General features: G+C 36.1%; 1 protein-coding gene across 2 annotated transcripts in view; it reads right to left on the bottom strand.

Moving 5' to 3' along the window:
* Nucleotides 1-6,353: 6,353 nt before the first annotated feature.
* Nucleotides 6,354-19,110, bottom strand: part of LOC125346233 (cytochrome P450 2C5-like) — a 66,991-nt gene continuing 54,234 nt past the window's right edge. Inside the window, exons 4-9 of one of the 2 annotated variants that reach the window (XM_048338630.1) lie at nucleotides 17,081-17,241; nucleotides 15,524-15,700; nucleotides 12,876-13,023; nucleotides 10,421-10,608; nucleotides 8,552-8,693; nucleotides 6,354-6,535 (exon numbers count right to left, since the gene is read on the bottom strand). In XM_048338630.1, coding sequence (XP_048194587.1) covers nucleotides 6,354-6,535; nucleotides 8,552-8,693; nucleotides 10,421-10,608; nucleotides 12,876-13,023; nucleotides 15,524-15,700; nucleotides 17,081-17,241 — 998 coding nt within the window. Of the gene's footprint in view, nucleotides 6,536-8,551; nucleotides 8,694-10,362; nucleotides 10,609-12,875; nucleotides 13,024-15,523; nucleotides 15,701-17,080; nucleotides 17,242-19,110 lie in introns of those variants that run through there. The other variant, XM_048338634.1, reaches the window with a different exon arrangement.

Here is a 19,110-nt window from a genome sequence, read left to right as displayed (position 1 = left end):
AAACCTCTGGAACAGCTCCCAAGCTCTGAGTTGAAGCTCCTGGACTAGTACAAAAAACACACAGTTATAAAAACTCATAATGTATTATCACAGTTAATGAACTTGGTTATGATAATATAATGCCTAATTCTAAAGACAGAAGTAACTGTGGATTATTTACCACAAAGAAATTGTAAATATGTAAGGATATGAATGTTTAACCTGATGTGAAGTTACAAAACATACCATAACTAGAGTTGAAATTAGCTTAAATGTTAAAATCATGTCTGATATATTTATAATCTGAAAGTTTTCTGGCATATAGTTTAGTAGCCAACAACACATTGTACAAAGCTCATAAACTAGGACCTGTAAATTTTGGCAAAGAGTTATACCTATAAAAGCATATTTATAAAGAATATATATAATAAGTAGATCTGTGTCTGTGTACTGGTGTATGTACAAACGCGCATATCCACATAGACACAAATGTTAACTACAAGCTGCCTGACAAAGATGTTCCCTTTGGGATAGAGAAGGAAGTGCAATGAGAAGTTACATTGCATTTAATATTTTAAGATAAAGGGAAAGGAAATGAATTGCCATCATGTTTTAGATGTACACTTTGTTTTTAGTCTGAAGTTTCATAAGAAAATGACTTAGGTTCTTGCCATCATCATTTAGACTGAATGTGAAACAATGCGTGAACAGTAGAAAAACAATAGAAATGGTGATTTTTTTCTGCTATTTTTGTCTTGTGGAAAAAAAGAAGACTCAAAAGATAGGAAGAATAATTCTTAGAAATATGGAAGCAGAAATTCACACATGGCTCTGGTTGGCTACATAATACTTCAGGTTTTCTTTGTTGTTCACAGTAACATCAAAATACAGTCATGAAAAATTAAAATGATCCAGGGACTTAGTAAGCAGGATTGAAGAAATATACCATATACTTTTATTATGTGTGATAGCAGTGTCTGTACAATGTATCAGACAGATACAACCTCACCAAATGAAGAAATGGCATAGTTAATACTGGCATAGCTAACAGTGCATATGCCTATTTCTTTTTTTTTAATTTTTATTATCAAACTGATGTACAGAGAGGTTACAGTTTCATACGTTAGGCATTGGATACATTTCTTGTACTGTTTGTTACCTCCTCCCTCATCCCCCCCATCCCTCTTCCCCTCCCCCCCATGAATTGTTCAGTTCATTTACACCAAACAGTTTTGCAAGTATTGCTTTTGTAGTTGTTTGTCTTTTTTTACCCTGTGTCTCTCAATTTTGGTATTCCCTTTCAATTTCCTAGTTCTAATACCAGTATATACAGTTTCCAATATACTCAGATAAGATACAGAGATAGTGTAGGTAAAACCACAGGAAGGGGATACAAGAAGATCATCAGTAATAGAAGCTACAGTTACACATAGCACGTTGAAAGTAGTTACAACAGTGATATAACAATTGTTTCCATAACATGGAGTTCATTTCACTTAGCATCATCTTATTGCCTATTTCTTAAAATGACTGAGGGCTGGGAATATGGCCTAGTGGCAAGAGTGCTTGCCTTATATACATGAAGCCCTGGGTTCAATTCTCCAGCACCACATATACAGAAAAAGCCAGAAGTGGAGCTGTGGCTCAAGTGGTAGAGTGCTAGCCTTGAGCAAAAAGAAGCCAGGGACAGTGCTCAGGCCCTGAGTCCAAGCACCAGAACTGGCAAAAAATAAAAAAAATAAATAAAATGATTGAGACAGACATGAACAGCTATGCAGAGTTTGGGTTTTGTTTTTTGAAAAGGCATGACTATAAATTAATTTCTAGAAAGTAATCACATATAACTAGCCTGAGGAACATTTAAAATGACTGGCTGGGAATCTTTAGTATGGTCAGAACACAGAAAACAAACAACACCCTAGGGTAATTAACTCTTTCTGATTATTGGAGGCCTAAATGACTCTATGTAGGCCACACTGTAGACCTGCCCTTTGACTGGAACCTGAATTTCAAAAGAAATTAGAAGCTGTACCGATATTGAAGAAATGTATAATATGTTTTAGATAAAATCATTCTGTCAATGAGAACGGCTTAGTGTAACTGCTATTATTGATTTTAGGGAAACATTTCTTAGCACATACATTGAAGTGTAGATGGACAGATGATAGACAGAAAGACTGACAGTGCAAAATAGTTCTTTACACTATAATTTCAGTTAGATTTTAGTGTCTTTTGTTGGCGAATTTAGTTTAGTTTTTCTGTTACTTTCCAGTAGGACTAAACTCAGGGCCTTACATCTTCTAGGCAGGCACTTTTCCACTTGAGTCACACTCAAAGCCCTTTCTTCTTCTATATCCAGAAAGCATCTTGCATTTCTTCCCCAGGACCAGCCTTGAACAGGAATCTTACTACTTATTTCTAGAGTAGTTGAGATGACATGTGTGTCCTACCACACTCAACAGGGCATCCAGGGCAGCGGAGCTAGGCAGTGGTCACCACGGCCCAGCCCTTGGCCTGCAGCTCAATGTGCTGTGGAGTCCAGTGTGGTGATCTGGGCCCTGGCTGGTCAGGAGTGGGCTGCCTGGAAATCTGGGGAGGAGATGTCTGGGGACCCCATGCCCCTCCTCCCCTGTGGCTTTGCCAAAGACTTTAATAGCATTTTCTAAAGTGCAAAGTGAATAGGTAAACATTTTTATCAACTACCAAACTAGGATGTACTTAATATAGGAGATTTAAATGCATTTTAATATAAGACACACTGATAGAGAATTCTATCATTTTAAAGGACGTGAATCTATGACATTCCACAGCTAGTCTGCTACTAAAGGCAACTATTGACTTGTTTTTATTTTGCTCTTAATTACATAGTGAATGACTTGTTAGTTCAGTACCTAGCAATCATGTATTTTTGTGCTATTAATCACTATTTGAAGATTATTTTTATTGATATTTATGCACTTGTTTCCTATGGGGGCCTCTGGTCTTTTCTGGAACAACAGGACAGTGTTTATTATTGGTATCTAGTTTATTATTGGTATGGTGAAGAGCAGCTAGGCTCCAGCCACGCTGGCCAGTTCCTGTGTGGAGGGCCAGCACTCCAGAGCAGGGTTCACAACCCAAGGTGGTGACAGCTGAGAGCGGAGCCCACTGTGACCAATGGATGCTTGCCAGTCTGCTCCTCCAGGACCAGGATGGTGGAAGAGCAGGGAACTGCCTGCAGGCATGGCTCCCAGCCTCCCCACCTTGTGTGGGTTCTAGAGCATTTCTAGGCAAAGGGGCTGAGGGGAGGAGACCCACAGCCTGTAATGTGGGCAGTGGACATCAGGCCTGGGTTTAGGAGCTGAGGCTGTGTTATCCCCACCCTTGTTTCCATTGCCCATCGTCTCTAGTGTTAATATTAAAGATAGAGGGTGGCAAGTGTCCTGAAGCTGTGGTCCGCAGGCTTTCCTCCAGTGAGGGTGCTTCCTGTGGATGAAGTACAGAAGCCTGTGCTCTGCACACGTAGGTGTTCCTCTGTCAAGGGCCTCCTAGCCTATAAGGTAGTGCTTATACTGCAGAATCATTTACTTGTAGTCAACTGTTAACATTTGTTTAAATTTTTTACACTATAGCATTTATGCAATGGTTTACAGAATTCATGGAATTATTTTTTATCAGTATGGGATAAAATTAAATCTCTGAAAAAAAAAGAAAATGTGGAATACAAAATGGAATTCTATGCCTCTATCAGAAAGAATGACACTTCCTCATTCATAAGGAAATGGAAGGACTTGGAAAAAATTATACTAAATAAAGTGAGCCAGGCCCAAAGAAATATAGACTCTATGGTTTCCCTCACTGGTAATAATTAGTACTGGTCTATGATAGTCTTAGCATAAGATCACAATAGCTCAATGGCTGTGTAAGTATGAACACATAAAATGATGCTAAGTGAAATGAACTCTAAGTTATGAAAATAAGTGTTTCACCATTGTCATTGTTACTTTCAATGTACCATCTGAAATTATGCCACTTTCTTCTGTCTTTTTTCCCCCCAGGGTTTTACCCCTGACCTTACTTTTACTGATTTTGGTACTCTTGGTATTGTATATATGTTTGTTGGAACTAGGGAAGGGAAGGGGAACATCAAAGTGGAGAGGCAAAGGATAAAAGAGGAACTAATGGAACAGCAATGCTTACAAAACTATTTGATGTAATCCAACTGTACAACTCATGTGGGGGGAGGGAATTGGGGAGAGGGAATGAGGGAGAAAAATGAGGGAGAAGGAAACAAGTTTGAGGCAAATACTTTTTTTTGGGGGGGGGGTGATTGCACTTTTATTGGGTCAGTGCTCTAGGGTATAAAGGAAGCAATTTCGAGGTTTTAGAAAATCAAATTCAAAATTATGTAATAAAAAAATTCAACCAATTGGACAAGCTGAGGAAGAATGCCTTTGCCAGTGTCGTCCTCTTTGGAACCAATAATAGCAGCTCCATTTCTGGAGTCTGGGTTTTCCGAGGCCAGGAGCTTGCCTTTCCGCTGAGTCCAGACTGGCAGGTGGACTATGAATCCTACACATGGCGGAAACTGGATCCCGGAAGCGAGGAGACCCACACCTTGGTTCTAGAGTACTTTTCCTGGGAGGGGGCCTTCCAGCACGTGGGCAAAGCCTTCAATCAGAGCAAGAACTTCAAGTGACCATCTCTTGCCGTCGCCTAGCTGCCTGCACCTGCCCTTCAGGGAGATAGGGGTCATTAAAGGAAACTGAACATTGGAAAAAAAAAATCAACCATAAGTTTCATGTGATTGTTGCCAATATAGATTTTAAAATATCAGTTTCTCAAATACAAAATTATTTTTGTTTACATCAATTTATTTAGCTTAACAAAAATGATATATGCATACTTGGGTGTATATTTAGAGTATGTCCTACACATTGCCTTTTGGCCATGATTCCTGGGACATTAGACAAAAGGATGCCACATTTAATATATATTGTAATCTGACATTTTGAGGTCAGTAAATAGATAATATCAAAATGTCTTTATTCTTAAATTACTTCATGTATATTGATATTGACTTCATATAACTTAAGTTTGTTAGTTTTATGACAAACTCTTGAGATAATAGTATCATTAAACAGTTAATTATTCAAACATTTTGAAGAATGTATTTTTCATTCAATTATATTGTTTTCATAAACAAATCTGGCACTTGTTTCAGATACACTTGTTTCAGGAAAATAGTTGCAGGAATGGTCCTATCAGTACAGTTCTTGTCTACGAAGTACAAGGCCCTAAATTTAATTCTAAGAACTGCCAGAAGTGAAGAAAAATGATATGGCCTAAGTGTATTGTATGAATATACCAAACATCTTAAAAGGTACAAGTGTTGTATACCAATAAAAAAATAATAAAACAGATGATTAGCAATATAAAAACATGAAATCATACTTTGCTTTCAGTTGGAAACATTAATTGAAAAGAATATTTCCAATTTTTCTTTTTTCTTTACACTAACATTAAAGACATGAACTCTAACCTTTAATGTTTATTCCTATCTATGTCTGTGTCTCACAATATTTTCCTACAGGAGGAGCTGCTCTGGACATTGCTGTTATTCATTAAATCCACATCTCCTGAAATGACAGGTGACATAAATAGAGGATTTTCCTACCATCTTCCCCTTCACATTCCCATGTTCACCATAATGTGGACAACATGCTATTGTGAGCCTCTAGTTTGTATCATTGCTTCACTAAATTTTGAACAAACTAGGATGGTCCAAGAATGAGGCAAGGCATGAAAAGTAATATTATTGAGATATATAGAGAAATGAGTCTGAGTTGTCAACTGGTAATCATTTTATTTTTTTGTGGTACTAGCATATTAGTAAACCAGCTTTAGGTAAGTATCAGCACTTGAGGTGGTGAATAAATCTATTATGCATCATATGTCCAGGAAACTTTTTTTTTTTTTTTGGCCAGTCTTGGGCCTTGGACCCAGCGTCTGAGCACTGTCCCTGGCTTCTTTTTGCTCAATGCTAGCACTCTGCCACTTGAGCCATAGCGCCACCTCTGGCCATTTTCTGTACATGCGGTGCTGGGGAATTGAACCCAGGGCTTCATGTATTCAAGGCAAGCACTCTTGCCAGTAGGCCATATTCCCAGCCCCAATCTATTATACATCATAGAGAACTGTAGGTATCATTGTGCAGTGACATAGGAAACCCTCCAAACTGGAGACTGGATCTTCCTGGATCTGGAGGGAGTGGGGAGAACAGGACAGAAGGGAGGACAGGAAGGCATCCCTGACAGGAGAAGGGGGTGAGTGTTGGCTCAGAGAAGGGAACTGCTGGTTACTGTACAACTGCAGGTAGACAGCAGAGCTCTTCTTTACACTGGAAGGAAGCAGAGCTGGTATGAAGGGGGAACAGAAACAATCCCATTCACAACTGGACGGGTATCAAGGTCCTGTGGATCCATCAGAGCTTTCAGGTTGAAGTTCTGTAAAATGGTGGTCAGGAATAAAAACAGCTCCATCCGGGCCAAGCCTTCTCCAACACATGTCCGTTTGCCTGAAATTTAAAAACGACAACAAAATAATCAAAGCCAGATATGATTCTGTTTATGTAAAGTAAGTGTGAGCTTATGAAGCACTGCATTTATAACTGGCAGAAGAAAATGTCAATGTACATTCAATGATTTACCCAATGCATGGCAGATGGATTCAGGGAGGTGGGAGAAACACGGTGAATATGTCATCTTAACTAATGTATCATTGAAAGTATTATTTCAATCTGAGAATGCCAGCAAATTCCTGTAATTCCAGCACAGGAGGCTAAGATAGATCTTTGGTTTTGAAACTAGTTTGGGCTACATATTTAAGAACCTGTCTTAAAAACAATATCCAAAACAAAACCATACCAAACTGAATTATATTTTAAAAGCAGACTAACATCTTCAGTAAACATTTTATATAAATTCTCTTTTAAAACACTTATCCTCCTCGTACTACCTTTTTTTCTTTTTTTCCTTGTCTGTTTGTTTGACTGAGTGGTTTGTCTAGTTTTGTTTCTCTTGCAGTCCCTTCTTGTAGTCCACTGTATTACATCCGAGTACCCTGGATATTGTCTACGTGGGTAATAGAAGTGGGGAAGGGAGAAGGAATACCAAAATCGAGAAACAAAGAACAAAAAGACAAACCATTCAAAAAGCAACACTTAGAAACCATTTGGTGTAAACCAACCGTACAACTCTTGGGGGAGAAGGGAAAGGGGGGGGTAATGAGGGAGGAGGTAATAAGTAGAACAAGAAATGTACTCACTGCCTTTCATATGAACTTGTAAGCCCTCTGTATCACATTTTGAAAATAAAGAAAAAAAAACACTTATCTTCCTCTCTCTATTTTTTTTCTTTCTCTCTAGGCTGCATTGGGGGTTCCCCAATTATTATGTCAGTTACACTAATATGTTTCCTACTAAAGAGAGAGATCATAATTCTGGAAGACAAGCTTTTGGGTCTATGGAGTGATACTCACAGGGGTAGAGGACAGACACCTACCCTAGACCCCAAGTGGAATTCATTCATGAAAGTACTGGTGAGAAACACTGCTTTTGAGGTCAGCTCAGAAGTCAAATCCTGATTCCGAAACTTACTACCCATATGGATGAATTACTTAAACTATCTGAGCCTCAGTTTCTTCATAGATGAGATGGGATGTTAGGAATTCCTTTAGGAAATGTTGGTGAGAAATTAAAACCATATTGGATTTTTATTTATTAAAATATTAATAGGAGGTTCATTATTTTATTTATAAAATTTGTTTCATTTTCTATGGTAAACTTTGTAAATTCTAAGGACACCTGTGTTTTTTTTTATACTTTTTATTGTAAAGGTGATGTATGTACAGAGGGGTTACAGTTACATACATACATACACGGTTACAGTTACATACATACATATATACATATAGTTAAATATATACATAGTTACGTTCATAAGGTAGTAAGTACATTTCTTCGCAAACTCGTTACCTACTCCCTCATTTTTATCCCACCTTTCCTCTACCTCAATTCAGCCCCTGAACTGAGTTGTAGAGTTAATTTACAACCCATTGTCTTGTAAGTATTACTGTTGTATTGGTTCACATTTTACCCTTAGTCTCACCATTTTGATGTTTCCCTACACTTCCCTAATTTAAGCAAACATATATACAATACCCAGGTTAGCAGAATCAAACACAGTGACAACAGAAACTAAATCATAAGGAAGATAAACAGAAGAAAAAAGAAATAATTTCAAATAGTATGTTAGAAAATATCAGTATCAATGATAAACCACTTGTTTCCATATTTTGGAAATTGTTTCTCTTAGTTTTATCTTATGTGATCACATGTACATAGTTATTGAGCTATTGTGATCATCTGTTAGGACTATCCTAGACATATCCTAATTATTACCCCATAGAGTCTATGTTTCTTTGCATCTGGCTCACTTCACTTAGTATAAATTTCTCCAAGTATTTCCATTTCATTACAAAGGGGGAAATGCCATTAAAATTATCTTGAGATATAGAAACAAAATTTTGTTACCTGATGAGAAAGGCATGAAGTAATCACTTTTTTTGAAGTTCCCACTTTTATCCAGAAAGTGGCCTGGGTCAAACATCTCTGGGTTGGGGAATTCCTTGTGATCATGCAGCACAGAGGTCAGTGATGTCAGTATGGTTGTGCCCTAGGAACAACACACACAGAAAAGCTAAGTTTATATGTGTGTATGTATGTATACACAAACACATATATGTATATAGGTGTGTATGCATGTACATATATAGATACACACATTATATATTCTGTATATAATAATATATGTAATATATATATATAGCAAGGTACAAGGGGATCAGTAGAGGTGATAGATACATTGAAAAGTATGTAGTTCAATCTGTGGTTTACAGGTGATGCATTCTTCTAGCCAATGAACTAGCTTCAGATCCCATAAATATCAACACAGAAAACATGAATAAAGCCATGTATGTCCAAAGTTTAAAAGTTTCACAGCAATAGACACAAAAGATATTAAAGAAGAAGAAAGCCCAAAGAACTCAAAAGGATGATTACAAGAATGGTCAAAAAAGCAAAAAATGTAGTGTATAAAAATGAGTGAATATGAAAAGGATACAAATAATGAGCTGAATGAAATAAGTAAAAGAATGCAATATATCTATGAAGAGGGCAACAAATCTACAGAAATCTTAAAAAAAGAATTAAACTCAAATTTTGGGAATTTAAAGCTACATAAATTAAATAAAATGCCCAATGGAAAGAGTAGATTAAATTGAAAACATAATCAGGGCTCAAGGCCAAAGTAGATCTATTAGAATAGATGAAGAACTAGGTAAAAAGTAAACAAGTATAAAAAGGACACAAAGTCTACCTGGGAAACATAAAAGATCAAACCTATAAAACATAGACTAGGAAAAAGAAAAAGAGGACCATGCTAAAGGAATAAGAAACACTCAATAAAATAATAATATAATTCCTAAATCTTTAGCAATCCAGGTACATGGGATGGGACCTTTAAGACAACAAAAAGACCATATCAGAAAAGAATCACTCCAGGACACATTATTGGTTAATCATTAAATGTTCAGAAAAATTACAGAGTGCTGAAAGCTGCAAAAGAAAAGCAAGTCATTATCTATGGTGGCAAGCCCATCAGCATAACATGAGATTTCTCAACAGCAGAAACCTTAAAAACAAGAGAGCATAAAGCCATGGAAAGCCCAGGCAGGAAAGTCCATGAGATTCTTGTCTCCAGTTACACCAGAAAACTGGAAGTGGCGCTGTGTGGTAGAGTGCTAGTCTTGATCAAACGAGCTCAAAGACAGAGCAAAACTGCTGAGTTTAAGGCCCCAGTCAAAAAAACAAATTAGGATAACAATGAAAACAACAAATATTTAGGGAAAATCTATGAATATATTTGTTAGCCACTCTATTGAAAAGAAAATGTTAGTTGGAAAATTATCTAAAGTATAGATAAATTGGGAGCAGAACTTATTCATTAATTGAAGAAATCAAATTAACATTTTCCAAATTTATCTATAATTTTACTGTATGTAAACTGAACATGCCAGCAGAGCACTTTTGAAAATTAATAGACATAAACTTTTACATTCATTTGGAAATACAAAAATTAAGCTTAGCCAAAAACAACAAAACAAAAACCCCAAACAAAACAATTTAAGGAGCACAACAAAATTGTAAACTTCACACTGCTAGAGACCAAGGCTATTACTGAAAGGATATATAACCCCAAACTTTCCATATCACAAATTCTCCCGGGCAGCCAACTGTGAGACTTTTGCAGCTCTCTCATGCATTGTGGAGGAGCAGATTCCCACAGTGAACTCAGGAACTCAGGCTCCCTGTGGAGGCTCAGCACAGAAGAAACAAGCCCACCTTGGGAATGAGGTAGCCTCTGAACTTAATGTCCCTGGTCACTGCATGGGGCAGGTTCATGGGTAAGAGATCAATGTATCTCTGGATCTCATGAATCACAGCATCTGTGTAGGGCATTTGGCTCCTGTCTTGCATGCAGGGGCTCCGGTGCCTGCCAATCACATGGTCAATCTCTTCCTTCACTTTAGCTGGTTGAGACACAAATAAGAAATGGCAGAGTAGGAGGAAAGTGGCACATTGGTCACAGTTATTAACTACTACATAAAGAGTCATAATGAACTTCAACAAGATTCAAGAAAAAAAATATATATATGCTCTATGGAATACTTATACTTCAATATATACATACGTCACTCTCCTACTAAGTGGCCATATAATACATTAATATAATGGAGTTTAGCTTCTTGTTAAAAAAGAACAAAAACTAGTAATGTACTTGTAATATGCTTTATACAGTAAACTAAAATAACTTTATTTAACATGTCTATTTTTTTCCAAGCCTGGAACTTGAACTCAGGGCCTGAGCACTGTCCCTGAGCTTGTTTTGCTCAAAGCTAACACTACACCACTTGAGCCACAGCACCACTTCTGGGTTTTTTTCTGAGTTTATTGGGGATAAGAGTCTCACAGACTTTCTTCCCTGGGATGCTTCAATCCTCAATCTCCAACACTTGAATAGGTAGAATTACAGGCATCAGGCACTGATGCCCAGTATCCAGTTGATTCTTTAATCATTTTAGAGAATACTTATTTATTTCATGGTATATGAGATCAAAATGTGCATTCAAAGCTCTGTCTTACATATTTAGCTACATTTATAAATAGACACATAGAGATATAAATGCACATTTCTCCTGTTCATTAATAATAATATATGAGATATAATATTTGAGTTTTAAACCAGTGGGCACAGTTTCAATCATTCTGGCTACAGAAATATTGTTCCCTGGGTGGAAACTAGGATTATTTTCCATTGATTATTCTTCCCTTGTCTTTCATATCAGTTCATGAATTTCCATTTCCTGAGGTAGATTTATTTGCAAATACACAAATAGGTGTTTAAAACTTCTAGCATGGTCAGTAAGTGGGAAATCTGAGATACTTGACCATTTCTCCTTCGTTTGCAGTATCTCCCCTCTCTCCTTGCATCATTTGTATCTGCTTTGTTCTGATGTGAGTTTTCTCAGTTGAGTTTCTAGCAGCCTCAGTGACAGTCTCAGAGTAACCCATGACCTTTCTTTCCCAGTTTGTGGAGTCCACAATTTTCTATATCTTATTTTTAGGTAAATGAATGGAATGCATTAAGCATATTTTATTTAAAAAGAGGGAGAGAAAATGGAGTATATAATTTAATGGCTGATATGGAAGTCTGATTCTCCCACTTTTTTCATCAATACATAAGTAGTAGTCATACTTGATATTCTAGTGCAATCTCTATTTTCTCATTACATAGGACCTAGCTGTATCTTTCTGAAAGTTGTCTTGATCTTTCTAATCCTGATGTTCTGGACTCCTACAACCTTATGCTATGTGAAGGTTTTTATTCCCTTTATTTTGATGGACAGTTGGAGAGAATTTTCTATCAAATTGGTAGAATATGGAGGTTCTTATAGTTCTTCACTCTGAAGGATATTTGACTTCGTTATTTCGAAGTAGCAAATTTTATGGGAATTTTAGAGCCATAGCCTGGTTTTTCTTCCCTCAGGGCTTGTTCTATTACAATATTTCATTGAAAGCATAATGTGTCTTTATCACAATTATATCTACTCTATGTGTCAGAATTTTGTTAAAGATTTCTTATCTGTTTTCTATCTCCTTTTCCTTTTTGTACTCAGAGGACAAGCTATCATTTACATTATTTCCTTATTATTATTTATTATTACTTCCTAAATCCTTGCATGTTTTTACAAGTAGAACTCATTAAATGTAAAATAACATTATAGAAGATAAAATTTACAGATGCCCTTGTAAAAATGCTAAGATTATCATACATAAGTTCTATAGAAATTGAATTCTGAAACTAAAATTCCTTCAGACATGGAGTCTGCCTCCCTAATTCTTTCTAATGTGTCTCTGCTTTTAGAAAATGTCCCAGAATGGAATTTCTCTCATATATCCTTATTAATTTCTAGGACATCAACTTATGCATCATTGACAGGAGTTCTCTATGGCCTATGGCAGCATTAGAATTGTCAAGATGGGGAAAGGTACAGGATAAGGAAAGAACTTATTTACTGTAAGAGCTGGAAATTTTGGTCTAATTTATGTCAACTTATGCTAGAGCTGTTTTCCAACAATTACCTGACATAAAACCCAGACACCCGAACAGAGTCTTATTGCCTTTCCCCCTGCCTTGTTCTCATCACTTCTGTCTGATTACAACTGTTGGCACAGGATGTTGAACTATGAGACATATCTGACAATGAAAATCACTAGCAGCATCTTTCCTGTATACCTGTGACATGGGGGTACTTCATCAGGAGTAGCAGGCCGTATCTCAGTGTTGTGCTTGTTGTTTCTGTCCCAGCACCAAATAAATCAGATGTAACAACTGTCAAATTTTCCTTAGTGAATTCCAATGGTTCCTTGTGATTTTCTTGTTCCTAGGATTTAACACAATTATATTATTTACCAGCACATGTGATGACAATGAATCTACAGTATCTCAGAGTGGTAAACCTGGAGAGTAAATGGACTAAGATAAATGAACAATGACATAATGGAGTGGTATACAATATGAGAGTAATGATTCAAGGCTACTGTGCTGTCCATATTCTAACTGATATGGTACTGAGACTGTATTTGTGGTCACCAAACTCACTACTCATTTAAACTACCAATAACTTAATTCTCTCCAATTTTAAAGGATCAGAAAAGTGAGTAACAGAAGTAGGAAACTTATAAGCCTGAAGCAAGACTCTGGATTTAAACCTTTTTTTTTTTTTTTGGCCAGTCCTGGGCCTTGGACTCAGGGCCTGAGCACTGTGCCTGGCTTCTTCACGCTCAAGGCTAGCACTCTGCCACTTGAGCCACAGCGCCGCTTCTGGCCGTTTTCTGTATATGTGGTGCTGGGGAATCGAACCTAGGGCCTCGTGTATCTGAGGCAGGCACTCTTGCCACTAGGCTATATCCCCAGCCCGGATTTAAACCTTTTTGTTGTTGATGATGTTACTGATCCTAGGGTTAGAACTCAGGGATGGGGTGTTGTCCTTGATATTTTTCTTTGCTCAAGACTAATGCTAAACCACTTGACCACAACTCCACTTCCAACTTTTTGCTAGCTAATTGGAGATAAGAGTCTCAGGAACTTTTGTGCTCAGGCTGGTTTTAAACCTTGATCCTGAGATTCCAGCCTCTTGAGTAGCTAGGATTACAGCCATGAGCTCCCCAATGCAATTTTATTTCTTGTATCAAAATTTTACATATATATTCAATATTGCTTGTGAAATTGTTAAAGTGGGGAAAAACCTAGGAGCCACAAGGAGTAAGAATGGCTTCATACAAACAAGATGGGCCAGCCTATGGGAAGCTCCAAGTCAGGTGGTCTAGAGAACCTGTGAGGGAATGACTAGAAACGCATGAGCTGAAGAGACACTAAACCATGAAAACAAAATGTGTTCACATTAGCTTGTCGTGGTATAAAGGGGAGAGAGTATGGATAAAGCAGTGACAGAGACTGAGAAGAAGGTATGAGATTAAGTTGTCAACAGATTGCAGTTTTAAATTTTGAATGAGGAAATCATTAAATAATCAAATTGCATCATTTTCTGGCTGTTATTTGGGCCAGAATTAAATCTACCATGCTTTCACAATATCAAGATAACTTGTAGTATGTCTAATAATATGTAATAAAATAATTAAAATAAACTGAACCTCTCATCATTTGTATTTTCTAGGAAAGACGTTGTCTCCTTTGACAATATCAATTTCATGTGCATTCTAAGATCATCTCGATAAACAAATTTTGGTAATTTCAACCTTATGTACTTTTCTATGGTTATCCAGTTATACTTACTCATAAATCATAAGGTAAAATTACTCTAGAATAGTTTCCACAACTACCAATATTAAAACTTCTATCAGTCAAAATGAATTTGGAGGTTAAATAGTTGCAAGGCACATAGCATATTATAATCTTATTTTCTGTGGAAAAAATTAATGAAAATCTAAATGAATGAAAATTTATTGTTTCTATGCCATGGACGAAAACACTAATTTTATCTCATATTCTACCAGCATGCAGAAGAAATGAATACTCCTAAGATAAAATAAAAGACAAGAGAGTCTCTCGTGAATAAATCTACTATACAAGACATGTTATGGAAAGTCAGTTTTCAAGTAGAAAGTAAAGCATATTGAAAAATAAATCAACTATATATGAAAATACATATCTTTGTTAAATATAACCACACAGATACAAATGAAAGTTAATTATACTATATTTTTGTATTCAAACTCTTTTTAGTTTTATATATTTTTAAAGGCAGTACATGAGACAATAATCATAGATCAATGCAATAGATACCCAATGTATTAAAGATGTAATTTGGGACAAAAAAAAAAACTAATAAGGATGCAATTGGAAGGGATAGGAGAACTAAATGAGTAATCAGAAGCTGATTCAGCATAATTTCATACTAGACTGTCACAAATTTGTTACAGAATCCCCATAGTAACTAATAAGGAATCAACTTTAATTAGTTGATTGTAGTATGTAATATCATTCCAGAATTATTTCATCAAGGCCAATTCTGACTTATAGAAAAACACCTTAATTAGGTCTTCTATAGTATACTGTGTATATTAATGATGAATGACACAAAACTTTGCATGGAAATTGTTTCTATTTCACCTGCCCTGTGCATTCTGTTTCTCCTTGTCATATTATTTTTACATAAAGAAAACAGTAAATGTATTCTTCTTATTTAACAAATTAATTTTCAGTTTCCCAGGATGTTTAGTGTAGATTCAATTATAACTGCTAACTTATTTTTTCAAGCACTGCTGGTTTGACTCTTTAAACATCTCTAGTAGCAAACACTATTTAATATGTCACAACATGCTCAAGGATTCAAATAACTGTATAGATTTTTAACATTTTACCTGTTTCATTTTAATCAGGAAACAATCAATAAAGTCTCTTGGATTGTTAACATCCAGTGATTCTTCATGTTCTTTTACTTTCTTCAAAATATAACTGTTTACATACTCAGAATTTATTGCTATTGTTTTATGACTCCCTGGTACATAATGAATGAGACAGGGGAAGAGATTGTAGATCTAAAGTAAAAACAATATTTTTAAAAATATAGTTGCACATACATACTGTACATATTACAGAAAACATGGCTGTAAATGGAAATGTCCTGTGGCTTCCATCTAGAAGGGAAATGATGGAACATATAAAAGGAGAGGGATTTAAGGATGCATAAAACTCAGCCTCATGCCAGAGCAAATAAATGACTCCTTCATGTTCATATAGTTATTATTTTCATAGAATTTAGACCAAACCATATCAGTACAAGGGAAAACATTGTGAGGCTTCTTTCATAATTCAATTTTGTCATTTGTAACCCGGCTGCCTCATCATCTAGGATCACATCACAATCATCAAACACTCTGATTTTACTCAGTGATTTCTAGTAGCTTCCATTTTCCCAATATGCTTCGTCTTTGAGGAAAAATATGTCTGCCCAGTAATCACATGAATACCAGATGTCTGGAAAACAAATCTGTGGGAAATGTAAGCTTTCACTAAGGACCTGGATATCCACAGATCCACTAGGCATCTTTCTGGAACTGAACTAAGCCATCTATAGGAATATCACTTTGGGATTTAATGGGAAATATCAAATTAATTGTTTGAATTTATTAGCTTCAGTCAATCCTACACTTGTACTTTTTCAGTGGGTATAGAATTTAGGCTTAGACATCATTCTCAGATGTTACTTAACATTCTTTTTCTTCCATTTTTGTTAGCATCAGTTAGTTGTCAAAGGCTTTCATGTTGACATATCCATATATACCTGAAATGCACTTTCTTTTTGATGACAGTATGAGGGTTTGAACTCTGGCCTCAAGATTTTGCTTGGCTTTCTTGCTCATGGTGGGCGCTCTACTACTTGCCTTACAATTCCTGCCCTGTTTTTTTGCTGCCTATCTGGGAGATGGAGTCTGGCAAACATCTTTGCCCTGGCTTCAATCCTTGATCTTCTTGGTCTCAGTCTGATAATTATGTAGCATTTTAGGGACAAGTCAGCAGGGTCTGGCCATACAGTATATCTAGATCAGCCTCAGCTCTTCTGCTACTCTCTCTCATCCATCCCTGCTTCCCAAACCAATTCCAACAAGATTCATTGGTCCATTTTGGAACTACAGAAAATGAACTAGATCTCTATCTCTTTCCCTGTAGTAATATCAACTGAAAGTTGATCAAGGATTTTAATATAAAACCAGAAACTTTGAAGGTACTACAAAAATAGAAAAAGAAAATCACTAGAACACATTGGCATAGGCAGTAACTTCCTGAATAGCAGCCTTTGGTTCTTTATGTAGCAATGTCATGTCCAGGTATTCACCTTACTATTCACTATTTAATTAGGGTCTGTTAAGAAATAAAAGAAAAAGTGTTTTCTTAGGAAGAAAATATCTTGACATCACCTGCATCCATGGTGAGCTCACAATCTTGGCACCCTCTTCAAGTTTCTCCATCAAGTTGAGTAAGTTCTGGTCTTTATAATCAAAACGATTCTGGAAAACAATGGAGCAGATCACATTGCAGGGAGCACAGCCCAGGATGAAGGTGGGGTCGCAGGGTGAGCCTGAGGAATGAGAAACAAATTGAAACATACATATGAAATACTTAGCCTTTGTCATCTCCACCAATTTGTATTACTGTTTTATACACTGATTCCTCTAACAGCCAAATAGTCAATATGAATTAAACTGGCATATCACTGTACCTGAAGCCTCGGTTGGCCAGTACAAACTAACCAGTAAAACAGTGGCAGATTATATCAATTGCCTTTACCAAAAGTTTTTCAATCCCAAATGTAAGCCACTTTGGAAAAAGAACACTTTTGTATACCTAATAGTCAATCATTCAGAATGGTAATATATCTGTTTGAAAAGATCATATGCTACACAGCACTGAGAAAGAAGGTTAGACATTATCAGGTATCTATACCTTTGTCTAATCAATGATGGAGTGAAATCAGAGAGACTGCAATAGAGTTCAAATACTAGAAGGAATCAAAGTAAAAAGCAAAATGCATTCATATTGTACAAGGAAAAAAATAACTAAATTTAAACCCTTTAGTAAATGTAAATGTCAGGTAAAGGAAACCAAAATTAAGAAATGGGAGCATTCTTTTTCAGTTCAGTATTTAAAAGTAAATTCCCTCTCCCTAGAAAATAAGTAGACATTAAGTCTAATCAAACACCAAAATTCTCATTTAGCAATCACTCCCATGTAATGGCAACACTCGGTACCCTGAATCATGTTAAGAGGGAAGCATTGTTCTTTAAGTCTTCAGAAAAGAAAATCAAAACATCTATTTAGTCAGACACTGGTGTGGTTCCTGACTAGAATCCTGACTACTCACCAGGGTGAAATAAAGGCTGAACTTTTGGATCTTGATGTACATAATACACCATATATATGTGTGTGTGTGTGTGTGTGTGTGTGTGTGTATGCATATACACATATGCATATATATATATGGTTGTCTCTCTGAGATTTTAGCTATCATTTAACAAATAAATTAAAGAAAATGATCATTTTTTTAACTCTTCCTACAGTGAAATTAGCATGAAAAATAATAAAGATTTAAGGTGCTAGTGAGTTTTAATCATAGAACCTAAATAGTGAGTTGTGAATTGGTGTGGGTTGTTAGAATGATAAAATGGTCATTGACTTGGTTGCATGTATGTGGACTACTTAGACACTCAACTGAGCCTAAGATCTCAGACATATTCTGTTTTAACTATGAAAGAAATGGTTATTTGTGAAGTTGTTGCATTGCTATGACTGTATGTTTGTGGCATTCATAGGTTAAGCTTGATTCTGAATCTTTCATTTTACTTGGAAGAATTATTTGAAAAACCAGGTCATTTAGAAACCAGTGCATAATCCTAACCATTGTGATTATAGGTTTGTACATTTGGTTATGGGAGTGATTACCATGAGACTTTAAACATAAAATCTATTATATATTGAGAAAATTGATAGGCAAAACTGAAAAATGAGCTAGAATATACTAAAAAGAGACTGAATAAAGAACTGATCATCACAGTTTACATCTAGCTAATTGAATCATGTAATCAATTAGTGTGTTTTACAGATTCACAGTACAGCAACAAGTTACTAAAATATGTAAACAAAAACTCTAACATACTGGGTAAGAAAGAATAACTAATGTTGAACTGTATCAATTGCATTTTGTTTGCAAAGAAATAATTTTGGATGTGAATTATATACAAAGACAATATAAGAAATTAAATCATATTTTATACCACACCATGGTGATCCCTAATTAGAAGCATGGGTACTGGGGAATCATGGGAATGTCCATGAAAATGAGGGTACCGTACTCTGACATCTATGTGGGGATCTATGAGGGCTAACAGGGTCATTACCACCCTGCTCATTTAGCAATCACTCCCATGTAGTGACGACACTAGGTACCCTG

The sequence above is a fragment of the Perognathus longimembris genome, chromosome 2, assembly GCF_023159225.1.
Source record: "Perognathus longimembris pacificus isolate PPM17 chromosome 2, ASM2315922v1, whole genome shotgun sequence".
Classification (NCBI taxonomy): Eukaryota; Metazoa; Chordata; class Mammalia; order Rodentia; family Heteromyidae; genus Perognathus; species Perognathus longimembris.
The sequence above is the reverse complement of the archived record's forward strand: the minus strand, read 5'-3'. Positions and strand labels throughout refer to the sequence as shown.